The sequence below is a fragment of the Phaseolus vulgaris genome, chromosome 11, assembly GCF_000499845.2.
Source record: "Phaseolus vulgaris cultivar G19833 chromosome 11, P. vulgaris v2.0, whole genome shotgun sequence".
Taxonomy (NCBI): domain Eukaryota; kingdom Viridiplantae; phylum Streptophyta; class Magnoliopsida; order Fabales; family Fabaceae; genus Phaseolus; species Phaseolus vulgaris.
In genome coordinates, this window is record NC_023749.2 from 5,607,924 (window position 1) to 5,634,133 (window position 26,210).

The 26,210-nt window shown below is 31.1% G+C and overlaps 3 protein-coding genes across 4 annotated transcripts; 2 read left to right on the forward strand and 1 right to left on the reverse strand.

Annotated features, from left to right (window-relative positions):
- The first annotated feature begins 884 nt into the window (after positions 1-884).
- On the forward strand, positions 885-7,216 carry LOC137818883 (ATP-dependent zinc metalloprotease FTSH 10, mitochondrial-like). The gene is made up of 8 exons (XM_068622526.1): positions 885-1,116; positions 1,204-1,426; positions 1,520-1,591; positions 2,136-2,275; positions 2,986-3,456; positions 3,612-4,379; positions 5,998-6,225; positions 6,615-7,216. Exons 1-8 carry the CDS (start codon positions 1,072-1,074, stop codon positions 7,095-7,097), a joined length of 2,430 nt encoding a protein of 809 aa, XP_068478627.1. The 5' UTR covers positions 885-1,071; the 3' UTR covers positions 7,098-7,216.
- A 4,064-nt stretch (positions 7,217-11,280) lies between these two features.
- LOC137824475 (uncharacterized protein C24B11.05-like) lies at positions 11,281-14,188 on the forward strand. 2 transcript variants are annotated; one of them, XM_068630168.1, is made up of 9 exons: positions 11,281-11,579; positions 11,846-11,927; positions 12,022-12,087; positions 12,305-12,402; positions 12,501-12,538; positions 12,636-12,726; positions 12,821-13,123; positions 13,538-13,603; positions 13,798-14,188. In XM_068630168.1, the coding sequence occupies exons 2-9, from the start codon at positions 11,867-11,869 to the stop codon at positions 13,945-13,947; spliced, it is 873 nt and encodes a 290-aa protein (XP_068486269.1). In that variant the 5' UTR covers positions 11,281-11,579; positions 11,846-11,866; the 3' UTR covers positions 13,948-14,188. The 2 variants fall into 2 exon arrangements, with proteins under 2 accessions (XP_068486269.1, XP_068486313.1); XM_068630212.1 differs by having other exon boundaries at positions 11,528-11,658.
- Positions 14,189-16,885: 2,697 nt separating this feature from the next.
- LOC137824586 (scarecrow-like protein 30) lies at positions 16,886-19,427 on the reverse strand. The gene has a single exon (XM_068630274.1). It carries the CDS (start codon positions 19,058-19,060, stop codon positions 17,003-17,005), a length of 2,058 nt encoding a protein of 685 aa, XP_068486375.1. The 5' UTR covers positions 19,061-19,427; the 3' UTR covers positions 16,886-17,002.
- Between the last annotated feature and the right edge of the window lie 6,783 nt (positions 19,428-26,210).

Consider the following 26,210-nt stretch of genomic DNA (forward strand, 5'->3'; position numbering starts at 1 on the left):
TTAAAAAGTACCCTTGAAAATTCAAAACATCATTCGACTTGAGTAATAAGACCTTTTCTTCCTCCATCCCATGTTTTCCAATTGCACCCCAATAAATTTCAAAATTCCAAGTTTACCCTTATGAAAAAAAAATTACGGTGGACATTGAGTGGGTTGGTGTTGGAGTGTTTGGATACATTAGTGAAGGTTGTGTGCTTGGGTGATGGTGCTGATGTTGTGATTTTGACGAAATTTTGTTTTGTTTTTATTTTTTATTTTTTTCAATTTAGTTTGAAATTGTACAAGACTTTATGATTATGTAATTCAAAATGTAAAACATAATAATTTTATATTATGAAAGGAAATATTTGTATTCTAAAATATACAAAATATAATATTTTAGATAGTACATTTTTTAATACAAATTATTTTAAATGATATGTTTTGGAATACAACTTTTATATTTCATTGTAGGTTTGGAAATGCAAATTTTGTATTTTGCATTCTGAAAAATACAAAGTTTTTTATTTTTTATTTATTTATTGATAGTGTAATTGTTATGTGAAGTATTATATTTTCAATTTTAATCAAATTTAAATTATTCGATGCAGTAGATAAGTTATTAAACATGAATGAGTGGAATATAATGATGAAGTTTGTCGTAAAAGATGAATTCGGTGAAGGAAATTCCATTCACTATTTTACAACACATAAAATAGGTATAATTGAATTTATTTGTATTAATTTTTATTTTAAGGTTTGACAAAATAATTAAGAAAGATATATCTGTTATTTTATATTGTATCATGAAATCTTGTTTTGTAAGTCCACCTGCTATAGCAAATAATAATAAAATTAAAATGATGAAAGTATTTTATCTTAATTTTGTTTTTTTAATGGTTGATTTTAAACTGTCCTGATACATTTGCAAGATAACCGAATGTTTTCTGAATTTGTTCCGTTGGACAAAAAGGACCACTACATCAATTTGTACTCAGTCTAATTTGCGACCTATATTACTCTCCCTTTACATTTTTTTTTTCTTTCTTGAAATTGTTTAGTCCGACCAAGAAATCATTTATCTCCAGGAGCATGAATTTTTCAAGGATTGCGCGTTCTCTATCGCGCTCATCAAGAGTATGCTTCTACTTTCCCTTCAATTCAATTGATTTTTTTTTTTGCTAACAGTCATAAAGGGGCTAATTTTTATGCTTGGGGTGACAGAATTTGTCACAAGGTAACGGGAGATTGGGAACCCTTGTAGGAATACCACGGACGAATGCGTGTTCTGATGGAGCGGAATCGGTATTAGGGTTTTTTAGAAGCTATGTTTCTTCTGCCAGAGCTTCCAGTTACCGAATCTTTTCCAATTTACCTGATTTTAAATCCGCTGCTGCAAACCCTAGGGTTCGCCGATTGTTTTCCAGTGAAGCCCCAAAGAAAAAGAGTGAGTTTTACCGGACATGATGTGTGTTGTGCATGTGATTGAAGGTCTCAACTAATTTTAAGAATTGAACTCAGTTCTTTATTTGTTTGGCAGACTATGAAAAGTTTTATCCCAAAGAAAAGAAGGAAACTCCGAAGGAAAATGACAAAAAATATGATTCTAAAGGTAAACATATAATCTCTTTTGTACACCCTGTTATCTTCTGAAATAGGAAGATAACTGTGATAACTGGTGTAATGAGTAAAGTGGATTCTGTATTTCTTGTAATTTATATGTTGAACTAGTTTTGTGCATGAAAGTTGATTAAGTAGTTTTGGTGTGTTTTGGGTTGTAAATACTCGAGGGAGGTTTATGCGTGTTTGACGAGTTGATTTATTTGTCTATTGCCAGTGTAGATTTTTTAGTGTTGGTCTTTAATGCATGAACTTTCTTTCTTTATGATGAGAATCATGTAGGATTCAATTCTATTGTCCATAGCCAGGGCTCTATTTTCTTTAAACTTCAAATTTCAATTACAACTTTACTGTGTATGGGGCATTTTGGGTTCTGAGTTCCAATCCCAAAATATGTTCTCTATCTCTCAGTGGCTGCATTGATTACTTGGTGATCTGTATGTTTTTGTCCAAGAATTAATCGTATAACTGTATTCCAGTTTGCCGAAAGGGTACCACTGACAACTTTTAATGCCTGTATCTCTATTTAACTTCAGACAACTCCAATGCAAACACAGATGGTAATGGAAATTTTCAGGAAGCTTTCATGAAGCAAGTTCAAAATATAATCACCCCATTATTGGTCTTGGGGCTATTTCTTACAACCTTTTCTAATAGTCCCCGTGAACAGCAGGAGGTAATCACAACTTCTTTGTATTAGCACGACCAGTCCTTGTTTTAATTTGCTTGTGAGGGTGAATTTGGGTTAAGAACTCAATACATGAATATTATCTGCATTCTAGATGATGAAGATGAATGCAATGAATGCATGAGAAGTGAACTTTGTACCATATGACTCCTCAATTATCTTAATTTTATTTGTAAAGGGGGGAAATGGAAATATAAGACAGATTATGAGATATAATATTTTGAGTTCTGTATTGTTTATTATAATACTGTATTTTCTGAGACTCATCTAGTACTTTCTTAGGCATCGCCCTACAGTTTCTTCTCTTCTTTCTTGCCCCCCTCTTGTTTAAGTACTTTTATATTAATTGATTAAATTAAATTCAGGTTAGTTAGTAATTATAATTTTTCTTATGCCAAATTTTCCTTTCGCGACTGCAAATGTGTAAATATCTGTAAGATGAGCTTTGTGCTGTAGCTCTCTGAAAGAACTCTATTAGGATAGGCTTTCATATCCCATTGCATTCTAGCATCTACTTGCAAGTCTTTAACTGGATTGGTTTTTTAACAATGGTTGATATTTTTCTAGATCTCACTTGCTCAGAGGGTGTCTTTGGATTATTTTAGGATGTGAATTCAACCATGTACCTTTTGGCTATGGTTTCTTTTGTTTCATTGTTATCATCCTTCTGCAATTGACCAAAAATTGATTCTTCGCAGATTAGCTTTCAGGAATTTAAAAATAAGCTTTTGGAACCGGGATTAGTAGACCATATTGTTGTCTCAAACAAATCGGTTGCCAAAGTATATTTAAGGAACTCTCCTCGCAACCAAACAGATAGTGAAGTAGTCCAAGGGACCCTGCCTGCAATAGAATATGGAGGTCAGTATAAATATTATTTTAATATTGGAAGTGTTGAGTCTTTTGAGGAGAAGCTACAGGAAGCGCAAGAAGCTCTTGGCATAGACTCTCATGATTTTGTGCCTGTAACATATTCTGCTGAGATGGTTTGGTACCAGGAACTCATGAAATTTGCTCCAACACTGTTATTGTTGGGATCTCTCTTGTATATGGGAAGGAGAATGCAAGGTGGACTTGGTGTTAATGGAGGTGGTGGCGGTGGAGCTCGTGGAATATTCAACATAGGAAAAGCCCATGTTACAAAAGTAGACAAAAATACTAAAAATAAGGTTGGGAGATTTCTGTTTCTGATGTTTTTTCTATTTGTTTTAAATAGCATGTCCAGTTTTAATTATTTCCTCTAGGGGAGTAGCGTTGGTAAGTAACTTGGCAATAAGTTCATTTAAAAAAAATATTTATATTCTATTTTTTTTATTTCGTTTAGATCTATTTTAAAGATGTTGCTGGCTGTGATGAGGCAAAACTTGAAATTATGGAGTTTGTCCACTTCCTCAAGAACCCAAAGAAATATGAAGAACTAGGTGCAAAAATTCCAAAAGGTGCTCTCTTGGTCGGTCCTCCAGGTACAGGAAAAACACTTTTAGCAAAAGCAACTGCTGGGGAGTCTGGGGTGCCATTTCTTTCTATATCTGGTTCTGAATTCATGGAAATGTTTGTTGGTGTTGGACCGTCAAGGGTGAGAAATTTGTTTCTGGAAGCAAGGCAGTGTGCTCCTAGTATAATATTTATTGATGAGATTGATGCAATTGGTCGAGCAAGGGGGCGTGGTGGTTTTTCTGGTTCAAATGATGAGCGTGAAAGTACATTGAATCAATTGTTGGTGGAGATGGATGGGTTTGGAACCACTTCTGGGGTTGTTGTTTTGGCAGGAACGAATAGGCCTGATATCTTAGATAAAGCACTTCTTAGGCCTGGACGATTTGACCGCCAAATAGCAATTGACAAACCTGACATTAAAGGCCGTGACCAGATATTTCAGATCTACTTGAAGAAGATCAAACTTGACCATGAACCTTCGTATTATTCTCAAAGGCTTGCAGCCCTTACTCCCGGATTTGCTGGAGCAGACATTGCTAATGTCTGCAATGAAGCAGCTCTGATTGCTGCAAGATGTGAGGTGACACAAGTCACAATGGACCATTTTGAATCAGCCATCGATAGGATCATTGGTGGTTTGGAAAAGAAGAACAAGGTATGTCTTTATAAGTTTTTATATTCTATCTAGGTAGGCTTGTGAGTGGAAGGATGGAGCTGGATGTTTTAGTTTATAGAATTAAAAGTCTTGCATATTGTAGGAAGTAGTATGGAGATATTATAAGAGAGCTGGATGTTTTAAGTTTAGTTTAATACATTAATGATCCCATGATATCAATAATGGTTGGCCTGGCTGCTATTGCAGCGAAGTGGGGCTGAGTGCAGTGGTGAGGCACCACAAATTTGTTGAGTTGCGTTATGGAGTCGTGGGTCCTTAGGGTTTCATGATGGACTGTTTCTTCCTGCACCTCCATACACAACATGAAAATACATTTTTATCTTTCTTGTGTCACCTCCATAGAGTAGTTTCCGGATTAATCTGGAAACTCATTTGAAAAAAGACTTCCGAATTACATAATTCGGAGTCTAAATAAGACTTCCGGATTATGTAATCCGGAAAGTAATCATGCATCTGAAAAAAAAGGCTTCCGGATTATGTAATCCGAAAGCTAATTACAAATTTGAAAAAATGAATTTTGGATTACATAATCTGGAATATTATAGAGGGACCTTTTTGGAAATTTGAAAATTTATGGAGGTGAGAGAAGAAGGTATGGAGGTGCAGGAAGAAACGGTCTTCATGATGTAGTACTATCATTTCTCATCTGTTGGGCCTTGGTCCTCAATTTGAGTCCAGCTAATAATATATATAAAAAATATTTAAACCATTACTTATGATATAATAAGCATAAAGCATAAAGCATAAAATGTGATATAATAAAAATAGTAGTTATAAAAGTATAATAAATAACTTATTGTAGTAATAAAAACTAAATTATACTATATAAGGTAATAAGCTAAATAATAAAATTTTAAATAATATAGTAATAATAGTAAATATGTATGCAATATATATCATAAATACAAATTAATGTACACACACACACACACACACACATATATATATATATATATATATATATATATTAAAAGATCAATAAAAATTTAGAATAACGGTCATCCACTATCTCACTTTTAGGGTTGGCCTCTTTGGAGTCTGGGAATGGCAACTATGAACCATAAAATATTGTTAAATTTCAACTAGAGTAGTAAAGTTTGGGATGTTCAGTCTTGTAAAATGTTATTCTTTTTATATGTAATTCTTTAATTGCATATATAATTCTGTATATTTTATTTGTTTATCTAATAAACGTGCTAATGAATGAGATGATATTTCTATAACCTGAGACAAAAAAGGTGAATTAAATATAGTTAGCGGTTCTCTTAATTCATAGTCAATATACTCTGATTTCCTCCCCACTATAGGGTGTGGAAAAGCTTTTCTTTATGTCCTGAACAATATGATGTGTGCTGAATCTAGTGCCCTTTCATTTTTATGTTTGAAAGGACCGACCGACTGATATACTCAGGGTCCTTTTGTCTGTCTGTTTCTAATCTGCAGAAATAATTTATCTTAGAATTTTGTTGAGTTAAAACTTCATGATGCTGAAGTTGGTATGCTACTTTGAATTGAAAATGTTAAAGGGGATTTGAAACTCTCTTTGCCTTTTCCGTTATTGTTTAGTGTTTCTCTAATACCTAGGTTTCCTAACCAGGTAATAAGCAAGGTGGAAAGGCATACTGTCGCTTACCACGAATCAGGCCATGCTGTTGCGGGTTGGTTTTTGGAACACGCTGAGCCCTTGTTAAAAGTAACTATCGTTCCACGTGGCTCAGCAGCTCTTGGATTTGCACAATATGTTCCGAGCGAAAACCTTCTCATGACAAAGGAGCAGCTTTTCGATATGACTTGCATGACACTTGGTGGTCGGGCTGCTGAGCAGGTAGTTTTGTCATTTTTGTTGACTTTTTTGCTCTCTTCTGATTCTTTTCTATATTTTTTGCTGTATGGCTATTTCTTTGTATCTTGAAAGAATTCTATGTCTTTCAGGTGTAAATCTTGTTACTGCTTTACTTTACGTTGTCTAATGCTTTTTCCGTATCCTATGCTTGATGCTTGCCAATAAGGGTGGGCAAAAAATCCAAATTACAAAATCCAATCAATAATTATCCAAATCCATATTAGATTTAATCCATTTAAATAGATTTATCTCAAATCCAAATCCATATTTTTGGATTTTAAATCCTATCAATTTAATTGGATATGGATTAGATATAGATTGGAATATAGATATAGGCATGAAAATGATGCTTTCTTCCCTTGTCACTGCAGGTTCTAATAGGGAGAATATCAACAGGAGCTCAGAATGACTTGGAAAAAGTAACGAAGATGACATATGCCCAAGTTGCAGTTTATGGTTTCAGCGAGAAAGTGGGTCTCCTTTCGTTCCCTTCAAGAGAGGACTCATTTGAGATGTCCAAACCATACAGCAGTAAAACTGCCGCACTCATCGACAGCGAAGTGCGTGATTGGGTGAACAAAGCATACGAACGAACTCTACATCTAATCGAGGAACACAAGGAACAAGTTGCCCAACTTGCCCAGTTATTGCTTGAAAAAGAAGTACTTCACCAGGAGGACTTGCGTGGAATTTTGGGTGAGCGACCATTCAAGGCTACTGAACCCACCAATTATGATAGATTTAAGGAAGGGTTTGAAGAAGAGGAGGAAAAGGTAGCAGAAAGTAGCATTGTAGATGTGCCTGAGGAAGGTGGCGGATCTTCTCCTTTAGAGCCCCAGGTTGTTCCCAGATAGTTGCCAAATATATGTTTCTTACTGTACATCACTTCCTTCTTTCTTCATCATCCTCACAGGGACAACCAAAACTCATGGTAACTGCTAAATAAAATTCTAACTATTTTTAGTTTTTTTAATCTCACTATTAAAGCCTCTCACTAAATTTATTCTGTATATTAATTTATGATTAAAAAATATATATTTTTTACACTTTCACACAAGTACTACTTTTTCAATAAACATTCAGTCAACACAATAATCTATCTAGAAAGCCTCCCGCTGCTTAATAATTAATTAAATAACTGCAATTATATAAACTATATGATTATGCACGTGAAGTAGTTTGATAATTTTTTTAGGTTGGACCTTTCGTAATTTCGTCAGCATATTATTTATTTCTTCTAGGATAGATATAGAAGTAGAGACGTGTATTGTAGTGTAAAAGAACATATACATGTATTAGAAATTATTTTTAAGATTTATTTAGATAAATTTCATAATAAATACATATAATAGAGATAAGAATAAGAAAATATAATTAAATTATTTTTTTTCGTAAATTAAGATTAGTTTAGTATCAGTTAAATAAAAAATTATAATAATTAAAGTAATTTTTATTAACTAATTTTAAATATGAAAGAAATACAAAAATTCTTTAAAAATATTAGTTACGAAATTGGTATTGTAAGAAAACAACCATAGGTTTGAATCAGAACACACTAAAATTGAATTTTTTTATATAAATGTTATAAAAATTGGAGGACCTGCCAATATATCTAAGAAAAAAACCACTAATGTAAAGGTAATGCTAATTTAAAATTTTAATTATTTAGATCAATGTGCTTTATATAAAGCTTCAAAAATTTGGAATTGATTGATAAAAGTAATGTTAAAATTTAGAAATCTTAAAATTTATGAAAATTGAGGAGTAGTATAATATTTTTTTATTATTATGCATGATTTATTATATGAAATATTTAATTACTAGTTATAAAGTATTAATTTTTATATATTTTGTTTTGTTAAATATATAAAAAATAAATATTTTTATTTTATTTTCTTACGTTAAAATTATTATTTTAAAATTTAGGTGGACTGATTTGTTTAAACGTCATATTGATATTTTATGATCACATATCAAGTGAATCAGTTGGGTCAATCATTTTAAATGGTATGAGTGTAATAATTTCATTATCTATATGATCTAAATTGTGTTTAATTTGAGGAGTTTTTTTTTTACATTTAATGATAAAATATTACTTTATTTTAAATTCAATTATTTTTAAATTTAAAATAATAAAAATGTTTCATCATATGATTTTAATATATAACTTTTGCAAATTAAAATTCATAAATATACTAAATGAATGTAGGAATTTAAACGTTAAAAATATATGTTTTTGATCGAAAACGTTTAAATTAATAAAAATAAAAAACCTTGTTTATAAGAATATTATTTTATTTTATTTGTTTTTAAAATAAAATAAAAAATTGTATAAGAAATTAATTTAGACGACTTTTGGAAGATATTAACATATGGTATCTATTCATAACGTGTCTAACAAATATGTTTCTAATAGGAACATAATATAATATGATAGGGTAGCTCTTTGTGTACTCATATAGTTTTGGTGACTTTAATTCTCATCTCACTCAAATATTAAACAAGCATTTATCATATTTCATAAATATACAATTACAAATATAGATAATTTATATGAATTAAATCATTATAATATAATCATGTAACACTGAAACCTGTAAATTATAATCATGAAATACTTAAATTTTAAAAGTAACTTAAACAATGGTTAAACATTTATTTAAAACATAAATATAACTTTGGTAAGATTTTCTTCCTTGATTTATATTTTTTAAATGAAAATTAACTATTATTAGGTTTCAGTATCACTATAATCACGATAAGTTATTTGAGTGAGGTATTTCTTATTTGAACAAAAATCTTTAACTTGAGAAAAAACAAAAATTTACCTAAATTCAAATGTTTACATAATTTTTCAATTTACAACTATCTTATTTTGATCTATAATTTAGTCACATACAATAACATTTTTTAAATGATGCAAAATCAATATATCAGATACAACCTAAAACAAGTTTAAAATAAATTAGTTTTTCTTACCTTGGTATTCCTTATATTATAGAGAATTTGTAGAAAAAAAAGTGCATCAAACCTTAATCACCTAAGCAATAGTTTCTAATCATAAAACACATTGAATAAAATTAGCAACATCGCCTAATGGGTGACCCTATGGCCAACAAATGCATGGTCTAGAGGGCAAGATTTCATTACCTAACGTTTAGACCTTTGATTTTCAATGCTATCATGAGGAGTCTCTTTTACCACATAATTGGTCAGCCATGGTTGATCCCCGAGGACAATACACACTCCCAACCTCAAGCCAATTAGGTGAGGCGAAGAGGTTTATCCAACAAAAAATCTATAAATAAATTACGATGTAAGTTGTGCCTAATCGATTTATAGTTGTGCATGAAAATTTTTATATCATCCAGTATGACATTTGTTGTTTAATCATTTTATGCTCGTGTTTGCTCTCAATATTTTATTGATTTCCTATATTCAAATTACCATACAAGTTAAGGCTCGATAATTGGCTAAGTTAAGAAAAATCAATTTACTTGTGTCACACAAGATTAGACTTTAAGCAAGTGTTGGGGAGCTAGGTTGGTATTGTTTGATAAGTTCAGTCTTTGCATATATCGTCTAATAAAGTTGATCGTTTGATAAGATCAGTTTTTGTAAATATTATCTGATAAGGTTAAATTCTTTAATGTTTCAAATGAGTCGGGGTCGAAGCTGATCATATTAAGCATTTTAATAATCCAACTAAGCCTGGGGTTCAGGTTGAACATAGTCAGAAGTTTTAACAATCCAATCGAATTGGGAGCGAAACTGAACACAATCATTAGTTTTATCAATCAAACTGAGTTGATGACGAAGCTGAACATAATCAATAAATTTATAAATCCTACTTTAGTGATAATAAAATTTCTAGTCAAATTGGTGGTGACAACTTTTTTCAACCAAGTTGGTGACTATAAATATTTTCAATCTGACCATAAATGTTTCTAGTTGAACTAGTGTCAACCAAATTGATATAGAGATGTTATCTAATAAGATTAACCTGCAATTTTTAACACTTATTCTTAACTTTTATATCAAAATAATTAAAAATTAATAAACAATTTTAATTTTAATTATTAAACAATTTAAAGCAAAGATAACTGACTAAAATAATCGAGTGCAGTTCCTTATATAACTGGTCATGTATGTGTTCCCTCAAAAAGAAACCCAACATTATCCATGAAATATTAAAATAAGAAAGTTTTGTGCTTCTGGATACATGCCATGTTATATGATATATTTAAGATTCGTGTAGAATGTCAGTGGTTGGAACAGAACACATTATACGAGAGAGACAAAAATAAAGCCAAAAATTTCATACCAGTTTTTATACAGAGGCTTTAAGAATACCTAATCACCTTCTAACTTCTTCAATCTTTGCTCCAATCGATGTATTCTTCAAAGAGATTTTTCTTAGATTTTTTTTTGGAGTAAACCCATTCACTTTTAATAATCAAATATTTCTTTTTATAGAATTTAAGGATTTGGGAATTTTCGTTTAAATTTAGTGTATTGATAACATTTAAAAAAATGAAATTTATTATTTTAATTGGTCCGTCTCATCATGTTAGAAATTTTGTACTTTTTATAACTCAAAATAGTCACTGTTGCTTTCACTATAAAAAAAAAAACCAGAGAGTACAAACATTTTTTTTTATAAGGTCTTCATTAAGACTTCACTATACATTTAATGAATTTTTTAAATGTATTCAATGGCTAACAAGTACTATTTATTAAATAATACACGTTAAATAAAATAATTAAAAACAATTGTCTAAACACTCCTAATCAATGAAGAAAAATCAGCTCCGAAACTTTATTTTATTACGCAAAAAAAATTAATTTAGTGTATCTTTTAATTGATTTTGGTATCTTTACTAATAGAAAACATTTTGGTTTATTAATTTTAAAGTTGGAATGATTGTTTTATAAATTAATTTTTTATGGCTTCTTAATTGCTATTGATTAAAAGCTGGCAATAAATATTTTTAGATACAATATATATATAGTATAAAAAAAAAACGTTAAGAACGTGTTTTTATTAAAAAAAGAAGTGAAGAAGGTGTCAAGAAGAAAAATTAGATGAGAGAAGTCAGAAAGGGATGGCCTGAAAAAAGAATTAGATGTTTCTTTCTTCTGTTTCCAGATCTTCAACCTACTTAAAACGTCGTCGTCGACGTGTCTAGACTCATCAATTCAGCATTTGAACCGAATCAAATTCTCTATTCTTTTCAAACGTTGTTTTCTATTTAAACTCTCTCCGCCTCCTCCTCTTTCCCTCATTCTATTTCATTCCTTCGTTTCTTCTTCTTCCTCTCTCGCTGCTACTGCAAGTAATTTCTCCTCCCCTTTCTGTTCTCAATCTGCTTCGTGTTTCCTTCAACATTGTTAAACCCCACTCTTTTTTTGTCCGTAAGATGAATAAAGTTTTCGTTTTTATGTTAAATTTTTTATTTTTTTTTCTCTGGGATGATGAGATGTGTTTTCCGACAGAAATACGCGGTTTCATTTATGTATCTGTGTTGGGGTTTTTTGTTTTTTGCTTATGTTTTATGTTTTTGTCACTAACTGTGGTTTTGACCGTTATGCTTTTAATTAGGCCTAAGAAATTCAAGTCAAAATGGAAGACGGCCATAATTTCCAGGAAGTTCAAAAGCCAAAATATGATTGTCTTTTGTTTGGTAAGCCTTCACGATCAATGGTGATTTTTCTCTCTCTTGCTTCGCTTCATTGTCCTGCCTAGGTTTTTTATTTTTATTTTTTTTATAATTTCAGATCTTGATGATACCCTTTATCCCTATAGTTCTGGAGTTTGTGAGCAAATAGCAAAGAATATCGAAGGTACTGAATTTACAGAGTTCCATTATTTGAATGCCAAAAGAATTATACAGTATAGGACAATTATCTCTCTCATTTTGTTTTGTATTTTTATCTTTTTCATGTTCTTATTGGTCTCAAGAATATGCCTCGAAATTAAAGGATAACAAAATGTTATCCCGTTTTGATATTTATAAAATTATCTGAACTTAACAATAAAGAAAATTCGGGTTTATTGCAGAATATATGATTCAAAAGCTTGGGATGGAGGCTGATAAAGTTGCCCAATTAAACGTTCCATTGTACAAGCGTTATGGAACAACAATGGCTGGTCTAAAGGTATTGATTTTTTTTTATAAACCTTCAATTGAATTGTATTAGAAACATTTCTTTAGACAAAACTGATGTTTCTTCTTTCTCTTGTCCTCTATCACCAGGCAATTGGCTATGACTTTGACATTGATGATTATAATAGGTAACTACATATTTGTTTCTTTTTTGCTCTTTTGTCTATTGAGCCATTAATTTCAGTCGAGTTTAAAATCATGTAAAATTGGCATTTGATTGAACAGTTTTGTTCATGGGAGATTGCCATATGATGTGCTGCTGAAACCAGACCCTGTTCTCAGGGGCATTCTGCAAAGCTTGCCTATCAGGAAAATTGTAAGTTTCTATGTTGTTTTCTAATGGTGAAAATAATACTTACTAGAAATGCTGTTTTCAAGATGATGATATCTATTCTTGGTTTCTCTTTCAGATATTTACAAATGCAGATTCGAAGCATGCAATTAGCGCTCTTGAAATTCTTGGATTGGAGGACTGCTTTGAAAGAATTATAAGCTTTGACTCACTGAATCCCTCCAACTGTACCAATCCTTCTAATGACAAAGATGACAGTGAATCCAGACCTACCACCACCACAGGAGTTTTGGACATCTGTGAGCGTATGAGCCAGCATGACTCTGATATGGTGCTTCCAAAGACCCCCCTTATCTGCAAACCCTTTGATGATGCATTTGAATATGCTTTCAAATTAGCAGACATTGATCCTCAGAGAACAGTAAGAACATGCACCCTTCCCTTGTTAGGTGTTAGCTTTTTCCTTTAGTTTCAAAAAAAACTAATTAACAAGGTTGGTTTCTCAACTGTTTTAAGTAAAAAAAAACTGGGTATCTTCTTTTTAAAAATCTATTTCTTCAAAATAAAAATGGATTTTCGATTTATTTTTTCTTAAAACTGAAAAACAGAAATAGGTATAGGTTTTTACTATGTTCTTAATTTTTTTTAACAAACATTAGTCATAAATTACCAAAGGGCAGTTGAATCAATGCTAAGAAAGGGTATGAAAACCACTGTCATATTTCTTAGTTTTTGCATTTTCACTGTTACTCCTCTGCTTCTTTGGTCTTCCATTTTTTTTTAACAAATGTCATTATTTATTCACTTCTGATTTTGTTACTTCTGCACATTTCAGTTGTTTTTTGATGACAGCATCCGCAATTTACAGACAGCCAAACGCTTGGGCCTCCACACCGTTGCGGTAAGACTAATGAAATGAGTCATAAGGAACACATTTTATGTAGCAGCATTTAGATACATGCACACACTTGGAATCAAAGTGTTAATATTCATTCTTGCAGTAGACCTTAGATTGCTTTGTATAAAATGCCACCCTTTGAAATACACAAGATTACGTGAATAAATGTTTTTAACCAAAATGTCTCGTGGAAGCAGGTGGGTACATGTGTTCGTACAACAGGAGTTGATCATGCATTGGAGAGTATTCATAATATTAGAGAGGCATTTCCAGAGCTTTGGGATGCTGAGGAGAAGCACGAATTTGTGCACTACAATGCTGGAATTGAAACATCAGTAAAAGCTTAGCTTTGTGAATGTCTGTGATGATTTTTGTGATTTTCAATTTATAATGTATATGAAAAATAACTGTAGTTGGAGACGGGTCACACAGCATATGAATGTGTTTGTTGTTCATTTTGCTGATGAGATGTGTTGGATTTCATGTTGGGTCAGCTATCTTTTCACCCACATGCATCCAAATTAACGTGACTCATGCTACATCATTATATATTAAAATATGAATCTTTTCAATGTGTTTCTGGTGAAATTTTCTTTTTATTTCAATCACAACTTGTTTAATAGTCGCACTCAGAATATGTATTTTTATAACAATATGAACTCTCGCCATCAAATGATTAACAACCAACATAATACTATTTCTATTACAAGCTAGGAGTGTGAATACTTTTATATTAAACATTAAATCAATTTACTAAATGTCAAGATATTCACAAGTAAAATTGGAGCAATTTAGTTTAATGAAAATTATTTGATACTCATAATTTTTAATTTTTTAATTATGAAATTATCTAATAAAAAGTGTTGTTCAATCTTATTATATGTATACACATACATTTGGAATCAAAGGTCTTTTTATTTTAATAGAAAATGAACTGATATAGAAATTTTACTCATCATTTTTAATTTTTCAATTATGAAATTATCTAATAAAAAGTGTTGTTCAATCTTACTATATGTATACACATACATTTGAAATCAAAGGTCTTTTTATTTTAATAGAAAATGAACTGATATAGAAATTTTTAGTTGAAGTTTTCTAACTTCATTAGATTTATTTTTAGGAATTTAAAATAATTAGAATAAAAGTTAGATAGTACAAATTATAAGCTATAAGCGGGTGAAGATTCCCCATCTTTTTATTTATTTATTTTACTATATAATATTAAGGTAATTATTTTTATTTGAGAAGCGGTATTTTTTTAACAAAATATTTCATTTTCCTTTTATGATATTTATTTTGAAGATATAATTTGATATTGTAAATTTAAAGATTATATATTTTTTTTCAACTTGGCATACAAGTTCATTAAAAAGAGAATATTTACAATATTTATTATTTATTTGATTAACCCTTGGTTCATGGGACAAATTTATGAACTTAACAAATTAGTTTGAAACAGAAATGAACATAATTTAACTTTTTTTTTTCTAGTCTTGGCTTTTCTCAACATTAATGACTTCAATTCTATTATATAAACTTTATAAAAAAATTAATATCGTATTACATTTACACATACATAACCAAAATATGGTTTCAGGGTCCGTAACCATTGTCCCAATACATCATTTGTTTATTTTATAACAATCGTTTACTATTTTTGTTGTAAATGATAATTTGGTATAAATAATATAATTCATCTTGTATATCTGTAGAACATACACGTCCCTTTTGGAATTTTTTTTTTTATAATTAACGTATACCAATTTTTATTATAAATTAATGTCCTGTAAAATTCATGATAGATATTTGTAATTTTGAATTAAAAAAATAACTTTTAATATATATATATATATATATATATATTCTGTTCTTAAATTGTTTTAGAAAATACATGTTTATAAATATTTTATACGTAATGTCGCCCTGTTTTCTGTTTTCATGGGAATACAAAATTTCCAATGTCATCGTAAGAATAAAAATTAAGTAAACACAAGATATTACTATTTTTTTAAACATGATCAGTACCCAAAAATAATTTTAAAAAATAATGACAAATAAGTAAATATTACATCCCAAAAGTAAAATTTTAAACCTTAACAAGTTAATGTTAGCATTTTGTCCTATGTTTTTTCAGATATTATTACGACATTGAATGATGTAATGAAAATAGAAAACTAGACCAAATGAGTTATGAAAGAAAATAGGACACTGTAGGATAATATTGCATTTATGGTCAAAATCTACACCTAAGAATGTTGTAGAGTCTAGTAAGGAATTTTTTCTCTCCTGTTACCTTAGTTGACAAATGAAGCCAAACTAAATCAAACAATATCCTAAACACGTATGATTTAACTACGTAAAAGAAAACAAGGGCAAATATCAAAGTTGTAGCACAAGCTTTAATTACAAAATAATATCATTTTTTAGTTCGTCCAAATTATTTTTTTTAATTATTAATGACTTTTTTTAATAGTAATATCAATATGTAATGTTTTTGAAAAATAAATATACACCGCATAATCTATATTGAATTTATTTTAAGATTAGTCTTTCATTATAATTATTATAACTATGCTTTTTAGTTCTTAATTAATTAGTCAATGTGAGTATTTAGGATTTTTGGAAAGAGGTGATATAGTACTTTTAAATTTCTTAAATAACACATTTGTGGATTTAAACATGACATTATAATAGAAAACTATAATATGTATATTATATATGTTGCAGTTTTTTTCTCACAAGTTATTAAACCCGACAATTGAAGAAATTTGTCGGGTAGATGATATCATCTTAAGCAGATGATAGAAGAAATTTGTCGACAAGAATAATTATGAGTTGGCATAAAGCAACGCATGCAAGAGAACTGTTGTTGGAAAGCGCAATCAAGGAATGAATAAAAGACCACAGAGAGAACAGTTTTTTTCCCATTTGTAGAAAATTCTATCCATTTGGCAGCTTCACGGAATAAAATGCGTGCTTTGTTGAAATTGTTAGAACGTGATAATAGATATGTCTGTCAGTTTAAGGATGAAGATTTCACGTCTGAAATTCTCTTATGTCCACACATGCAACACAAGTGGAGACTTAGTCTTAGATGTCAATTAATAACAATATATATAGACAGATACGTTGGGCTCCCTATCTGATATGATGAAGTTTTTTGTTGACAGTGAAGATAAAAATAAACACCAAGTTTTCTATTTTCTAAGTTGCTTCTAAGCATATAACTGAAAGACTATTGTGTTAATGTAGATATTAGATAGTGTATTTACTCTATTCAAATTGAAATAAAATATGATCATGATTCACTTTTATTCAAGGATAAATACACCCAAAGTTGTGCTCTTACACCTAAAACAATTTTTCATGGCTGTGAATGGGTTATGAGTTGGTCATTCCTCAAGCAGAAACCCAAGAAGAAAGAGCAAATAGAATACGCCCTTTCCATCCTTGCAAAACCCACTTGCCATCCTCATCAACTGTAAAATCTTTATGATATTCCTTCTTCACCATTTCCTTTACTCTTTTCACGAGCTCTGTGGCCAATGGAAGTTGCTTGAACCTTGCTCTCTGGTTCCTAACCTGCCATTGCTTGTAGGTCTCTGGCCTTTCAACCCTCTCTGCCCCCTCACATGCTATGACATTGATTGCGTCCCTTCCAAACAGCCCTTTCTCAAACATAAGCCTAGATGGATCTTCCCGAGGCACATTAGCTTCAAACATATCATACAAGGCTGAGAAGTGGAAGAGTGCTTCCCTGAACCTTGTCAGGAAGAATGGTGCATTGTAGGTGCCATTCACAACCCCGTGCATGAAGATGGTTGGATTGATCCTCCTGATCAACCTCAGCACAGCATCCCTTGGACAGTTTGCTGTCACAGTTTCATCCGACAGGTTCTTCAATCTGTACAAACAGTTAACCACAGTAACTTCACTCCTATCAAGTTTGAGATCCTCAAGTCTTATAGTTTCCCATTTCTGAGCAAGGCAATTGTACTCAAACGGGACCCCAAACCTCTTGCAGTACTTCTCTAGGCGCCGCCCCGTCTCCTCTACCCTTTCTGCTGGCCTAAATCCTGGCTGAGGAAGATCGATTCCTGTTATACGAAGTCTTGGAGGACCGCCTGTTCTCTCTGAAAGCCCTTGGATTAGGCAAGGCCACTGGAAACCATAGCTAATCCCAAAGTCAATAATGTGAAGACTGCTTTCACTTTGTGATAACTTCCGAATAGTACGGTTAGCCAAGAAATATGACATCCAGTGAAATGGTGATGATGTGACATACACTCGGTAAGCTTTCAACATGTCTGCAGCAGATGCTGACTGAAAGAGCATGAACTTTGGTGTTCCAGCAGCTAACCTTGTCTCTAGGCCATCGGCAAAGTAGTGAGCCAGACGCTGAAGTCCATCGCCTAAAGGTGAAGAGTGCTGCCTAATCTGCTTCAGGATTTCATTTGCACTCCTCGGGTCAAAGCTAGCCACAGCTTGTGCGCATTGAGATAGCAAAGTCCATAAATCCACTGTTGTTCTTGCACTTTTTCCCTTGTTGGAACCTTTCTTCGAACGTGTTGTCTTCCCATTAGATCCTCCCGACTCAGCACTCTGTGATGACGACGGTTCACGGTCAGACTTAAAAACGGCTGGACTCTTACCATCCTTGCAAAGCAGCACTTCATCGAACATGCTAGATGGCTCCGAATCATCAGAATACACAGCTGAAAGCTTATTGCTTCTCTCCTCTTCTTCATGTGAGACATCATCGTTCATGAGATGGCTCCTCTTCTCCCTTGATCCTTTGCCTGTCCTCGTCACACCCTCTTCAACCACGCCTGCCTTGTTCTGCGACTGAATCAACTTCCAGGCTCCATTTGAAAAATGGAACCCAGCTTGTGCCTCTCTAATCAGATCAGGAGCAACATAAGCGTGTTCCGGAGAATTATGCAGCGATCTTTGCAGGAAAGAAGACTCAAAATCACCAGCACCGTTAAACCAATCAGACTCACATGAATTGTCAGTGGTATAACTGCTGTAACTCTCAGAACTAGTGGTTCCACCAAAATTATCATCTGGGTCAGGGCTATCATTAAATTGACGAGGTGATGATGGGTGACTACGAACCAAAGCATCATAGAATGATTTTTCAGCAGCCTGGAGTCTCAAACAATCCTGCAACATGCAGGGTTTGCGCTCCAAATCATCCTCTTCTTCCATAAGGATATCACTTATGTACCTGAGAATGGGATTGAAGTGTTTAGTACTCTCTGCGTGTTCTCCATCAGAGCTTGTCCCAGAAGAGGGAGCATAATCAGTTGCAGACTCTGAAGGGGAACGTGAATCATCCAACTTGAACTCACTTGCCCTGTTCTGATTCATAAACAACGAGTCAGAACCGTTTTCAAATATAAATCCATTTGCAGAACCAGGGAAACTATCCAAAAGGGAATCCATGGAGAGCATGGTGGTTGCCAGAATAGAATTGGAACAAAAAAAAACTGTACTTTCCAAAGAGATCTAGTTTCTAAGGTGCTTGGCTATAGCAGACAAGAATGTTTGACAAAGCAGAATCTTGTACCACCCGAAAGACAAAACAAGAACAGATCAAGTATTTTGGATAATATAGATTGTAACGAAGAAGAATGAAGGTATGAATGGTAGAGGAACCTAGTTTTCTGAGGAGATACAACTAAAGAGTGAGCAGAAGGTTCCTGAATGGGATTATCTCTTTGCATTAATACATATATAATAGAGTGGTGATATGTTAATAAAAACCATTTACTTCAAAATTCAAAATAATAATATTTTCATTAAACTTATTTTACTTTTAACTTCAAATTCTAATTTATATTATTATATGATTAATAATATAGTTGATGTATTCTTTTTGAAGGGTGTCAAAAGTATTATTTTTCTATATAATATTAATTTATAAGAACATTCCCTCTTTTTATTTTCTGGTTCTGAAGCTTCTAGGAAGGTGTAGGTGTTTTTGAGGCGTGGGTCAGACTCTCACAGGAACGTCACACAATTTTTCACCAATCTACTTTCATGTAGTTATCGTGAGAATAAATTATCAATTTAAACTTATAAATTATAATAACCACTGTATATTGAAAAATTGATGTAATATTTTAAATTAAAACATGGACATCAACTATTTTAATTTAATTAGCAAATGTTATATCATCATCCCATTATAGTGTAGTTGATTTTTGTAATTGTTGTAAAAAACTCTATAGTAAAATACTTTAACTGTTTGACCTTGTAAAATATTTTTCGTCACAATTATCAAAACTAAAATATTATTATTATTTATTTTACTTTTAAATTATTTATTTATCAGTCATTATTTTAGGAATAGTAATTAAAAAATTGTTATTGATTAATTTGATTCTTAATGTTATAAAAAAAGTAAACCTAATATTTTTAACATCACTAGAAATTGAGTGAAGGAGAGTCTTAAACACAATTCTAAATGCAATTAGTATCGTCTATTCCTTTGACTTTTAACATGTCAAACAATTTGAATATAATAAGTATCATTAATTTGATCCTGGTTTTATATTCATCAATTAACTTGGTTACCAGAAAAATAATTAATAATTAACAAAATAAAAATAAAGTAATAAACCTTGGCAACTAGGAGTAAAATATCTTATTATTGCTTATTTTAGTGATTATATTTTACACTTTCTCAATATTTATCATTTTAAAAGCTAGTTCCAAAGTCCTACAGTAAAGATATAAAAAATAATTGTAGAGGAGAAGTAGTGTAATTAAAAATTTATCTAAATATTTTATTATTAAAAATTGAAAAATGTATATAAATAAAAAAAACTAGTTATCGAGATTTTATTTTAATATAATCACCATTTTAGTATAAAAAATTTCTTCTTTTTCTTCTACCTCCTTTGTAAATTTCTAATCCCTCCTTTGTCAGATTAATGATCGAAGGTCAATAACGAATGTATAGTAAAAATTTCAGACTAAAAGACCCAATGAATAAGGCGTAGTATCCCTGTCAGGGCTGAGTGAAAGGTTCGTTTGTGTGTGAAACTGTTTGATTTTTTTCCCATTTGAATACCCACCCGTTTGACCTGAAATTTGTCGCCTTTTGTCCCAAATTCAATAGAGATTCTTACACTGAATTTACACAAAAAATTATTTCGGGATAATTTTTTCATAAATTTTGCGAAAACCAAGGTTATCCTCTACCAAAATTTGTAAAATTTCACCCTAATTTTTGCAATTTTATTATGGGTCCATACTACGTTGAAAAAATCCGAAAAAAATCACAAAAAGTACTTTCATATGTTGTTTTCACCTAGCTAAGCAAGTTTGTCTATAAACAAATCAAAAAAGGGAAATATAAGGCAGAAAAGTCAGGATTTTTTTTTTTTCAAAAAACCAAATTTGTTCACTCTCGATCTGGGACTTACTACGTCTTATTCCTCGAGTCTTTTGATCTAAAATTTTTACCAGACATTCGTTATTGTGTGTATTGAGTTTTAGCTGACATTTAAGCCCCAAATTTGTTCCACAACATTTGCAATAAATTTTTTATTCATCCCTGCTAGGGATGAGTGAAATGTTCGTTTCTGTGTGAAACTGTTTGATTTTTTTCCCAGGTAAATATTCATCCGTTTTACCTGAAATTTTTCATGTTTTGTCCCAAATTCAGTACAAATTCTTACATGGAATTTCCACACACAAAAATTTCAGGATAATTTTGTCATAATTTTTTTGAAAACCAAGGCTATCCTCTATCAAAATTTGTGGAATTTCGCCCTAATTTCTACAATTTTATTCTTGGTCCATACTGCGTATAAAAAATCTGAAAAAATTCATAAAAGTACTTTCATATGTTGTTTTCACCCAGCTAAGGATGTTTGTCTATAAACAAATCAAAAAAGAGAAATATAAAGCTGAAAAGCCAGAACATTTTTTTTTTCGGAAAACCAGTTTTGTTCACTCTCGGTCTGAGACTTACTACGCCTTATTCCTTGGGTCTTTTAGTTTGAAATATTTACCAGACATTCGTTATTGTGTTTATTGAGTTTTGACTGATATTTGAGCCACAAATTCGTCCCACAATATTTGCAATAAATGTTTTATTCATCCTTGCCAGCGCTGAGTGCAATGTTCGTTTGTGTGTGAAACTGGTTGATTTTTTCCTAGGTGAATACTCTTAAGTACAGATTCTTACATGGAATTTACACAAACAAATTATTTCGGAAGAAGTTTTTCAAAAAAAATTTGAAAACCAAGGCTATCATCTACCAAAATTGTGAATCTTCGCCCTAATTTCTGCAATTTTATTCTGGGTCCATACTACGTTGAAAAAATCTGAAAAAATTCACAAAAGTACTTTTATATGTTGTTTTCACCCGGCTAAGCAAGCTTGTCTATAAACAAATCAAAAAAGGGAAATATAAGGCAGAAAAGCCAAGATGTTTTTTTTTTCAAAAAACCAAATTTGTTTACTCTCGGTCTGGGACTTACTACGCCTTATTCCTTGAGTCTTTTGATCTGAAATTTTTACTAGACATTCGTTATTGTGTGTATTGAGTTTGGCTAAGATTTGAGCTCCAAAATCGTCCCACAATATTTGCAATAAATTTTTTATTCATCCCTGCCAGGGTTGAGTGAAAGGTTCGTTTGTGTGTGAAACTGTTTGTTTTTTTTTCTAGGTGAATACTCATCCATTTGACCTTAAATTTATCGTGTTTTGTCCCAAATTCACTACAAAAAAAATTATTTCGGGAGAATTTTTTCAAAAAAATTGCGAAAACCAAAGCTATCCTCTACTAAAATTTGTGAAATTTCGTCCTAATTTTGCAATTTTATTCTGGGTCCATATTGTGTTGAAAAAATTCACAAAAGTACTTTCATTTGTTGTTTTCACCCAGCTAAGGAGGCTTGTTTATAAACAAATCACAAAAGGGAGATATAGGACGGAAAACCCAAGACCTTTTTTTTCGGAAAACCAGTTTTGTTCATTCTCGGTTTGGGACTTACTACGTCTTATTCCTTGGGTCTTTTGGTCTGATATTTTTACCAGACATTCATTATTGTGTGTATTGATTTTTGGCTGAGATTTAAGCCTCAAATTCGTCCCAAAACATTTGCAATGAATTTTTTATTCATCCTTGCCAGGGCTGAGTGGAAAGTTCGTTGGTGTGTGAATTTTTTTTATTTTTTTCTAGGTGAATACTCATCTGTTTGACCTGATACTTGTCGTGTTTTGTCTCAAATTCAGTAGAGATTCTTACATGAAATTTACACAAAAAATTATTTCGGGAGATTTTTTTTCAGAAATTTTGCGAAAACCAAAGCTATCCTCTACTAAAATTTGTGAAATTGTGTCCTACTTTCTGATATTGTCTAATGGGTCCTTACTGCGTTGAAAAATTTCGAAAAAATTCACAAAAGTACTTTGATATGTTGTTTTCATCCAGCTAAGAAGGTTTGTCTATAAACAAAAAACAAAAGGGAGATATAGAGCGGAAAAGCCAGGACGTTTTTTATTTTCGGAAAACCAGTTTTGTTCACTCTCGATCCGAAACTTACTAAGCCTTATTCCATAAGTCTTTCAGTCTGAAATTTTTACCAGACATTCGTTATTGTGTTATTGAGTTTTGGCTGAGAGTTGAGCCACAAATTTGTCCCACAATATTTGCAATAAATGTTTTATGCATCCCTACCAGCGCTGAGTGGAATGTTCGTTTGTGTGTGAAACTATTTGTACAAATATATGTAAAAATTGATTAAAGAAATATAAAAAGTATATCCTTCATTTAATAAAAGTGCATAAACATGTTGTACGAACAAATAAAATTTCATTGGTCGATTTATATAGAAAGAAAAAAGATGAAATGTTGTGTCTATTTTTTTGTTAGAGAGAGATGTTGAGACTATTCTTGTGTCTAGACATGTGGTGGTGCATGACATGTGTCATTGGTACTCAACTGATGGTTTAAAGCTCAAACATTTTATGGATGTGAAGGAGTTTTTAAAACTTATTGAATTTCTTCTAACATGTGGATATCGTTAAAGTAGGGAGAGTCCTAGAAGGATGTTACTCTTGGGTTGTATTTCAGATAAATGACAGTTGCGTCGCTCAAGTAAAATGCATGTAACTCTTTTATGATGATAAGATCACTCAAGTAAGAAGAGATCACTCAAGTAATAATATGTTGTGATGATAATGATGTTATCATGCTTGATATTGTTTATACATGTTGCAAAGTATGTTTTTGTACATGTTTATGGATTATATGATGTAAAAAAGTGAGATGAATTATATGCACTAAGGATAATTAATGTTAAAATACATTACATATGTCTTTTTTGAATGGATCTTAATGGGTGAGAGATATTATTGTCGTCTAGTCACGTAGACAAAAATTCAAATTAAATGAGATTTACATCTAGCTTTATTGCAGGTAAGCAGTTTGATGTAAATTTATTATATAGTAATAAAAAATTTATGAATATGATTTAAATATTTTGAAAAGAGTAATAAAATCTATAAGTGAATTACAGTAAAAAAAAATGTTTTAAGCACACAAAGAAAGGTGCTTGAAAGGTTTGGTGAATAAAAACACTATAAAAATGGAAAAAATAAAAAGGAGGATGAGAATACCGGTGAATCAGAGTATAAATAGGTAAAATAAATGACTTGTGAAAATGAAGAGTTTTATTTTAAGATGAAATTTTTGTACGAAAGAAAACGTGTTGAAAAGATGATTTGGGATGATCTGAAAACGAAGAAGCAGTGAAAGAAGGTTCGTTAGTCAAAACAAAAGCTCACATACGTTGAAAGGGCATTCTTGACCAACAAGTTATTGACTAAATCGTTCATTGATTAACTAAATACAACTTGTTCATAAAATATTCTTGGCGTCAACATCTCAAACCTCAACTAATGTAAATATATTATGACAGATTAAATCTTTAAATTGATTATTAAATATTATTGCATCTCTTAAGTGTTTGTTTTACTGTGCCACTATTTAGTTCTTTCAAATATTTTTTTTCTAACAATTATATTTTTACTTGTATAAACTTAAAAAAGGGTTTAGATATATGTGGATATAATAATTGTTTTTGGTTTTTTTACCTTCCTTTTTCGTTTTTCTTGTTGAAAGTTAATTTACAAAAAGTTTTCAAATGATTAAGTAAGTACTATGTATAAGAGTATATGATGTATTTGATATATCACTTTTGTTAGATCATGAGCTTAGTCCGATAGTTAGTCATTTATGGTCGTTTACGATCTATGTATCTGACTTTGTGAGGAAACACAAATCAAGAGATCTAATCAATAAGTTTTAAACACTCAATTAAGACAGAATCATGACTAAAAATGGAGAGGTTACAATTCAGTTTATATATACCAGATTTTGCTCTACAAAAATGATAATCTAATAAACAATACATGGAGTATTATCAACTCTTATTTTATATTATACTCACTATATTTTATGTTATTACTGACTTGAGTGTCGGAGTGTCATCATCCCTTCTCATTTTCAGACAATTAAATCACTAAAACTTAAAAGAAAACCACCAAAAATTCATCTAAATGTTGACCAACCTCAACATGACTAGAACAACTTGTATTAGAAGATTTATTTACAGGATTTGAATAATAGAATGAAAATTTTTAAATATCAATACTAACTTATTTTTAAGAAAATTACCTGATTTTCCATAACGTTATCCATCAAATTTGGTAGAATGTACCTTTAATTCTTAAAAAATCTTTACAACTTAAAGTGTTATTTATTATAATTACTTTATTACTAACCAATCGATGGGTCACCAGATTGAAGTGACATGACTTTTGCAGGATTTCTCCCATTAGAAAATTCTTAACATTCTTTTAAGTTTTAAAGTGCGTTGATATTGATATTAGTTTATCCAGATGCATTCCCCTCAGCCATAATTCATGTTTATGTCCTCACTTTTTCTTTTCTTTTTCTTTGTTTTCTAAGTTATGGATGCAGTCACGCAATCTTGACTCTGATTTTGTTCATTTCCAAACTTCAGAGAATCTGGGGCTCAGTGAAGCTGTCTTCTGTTGGGTTCCAAAATAGAATATTCAATGGCCAATTAAATAAAAAAATTCAACAATTATTTTTTCTTATTATTAAAATATAACTAATTTTAAAATATTATAAGATTGAAAAAGTTGTATAAACTTATCATATGATTTTATTGTGAAAAATATATTTTGACATTATTTTATTTAACATATAAAAGTTTTGTCACTTTCACACGTTCACACCTTCTACTGTTCTAAAAATAATATTTAAAAAAACTTCGTTTAGTAAGAAGGGACAAGAAAATAGTCCCAATCTCTTAAAAACCCAAATCTGCTGTCTTTTGAATTGATATGAATTATAAAAACAAATGGAGAATATATAACAGGGAATGCAAAAAATTGAAAATATATATGAACCGTTAAAAAAGAATAATGGTCTTGGAAATTGTTTAAGAAAAATAGTTAAAACGAGATCCATTTATATCATGAAAATGATATTTTAGTGAGAGAAAGTGAGGCTTAAATGATGGTGTTAACTATTTTTAGCCGTCAGCACAGGAA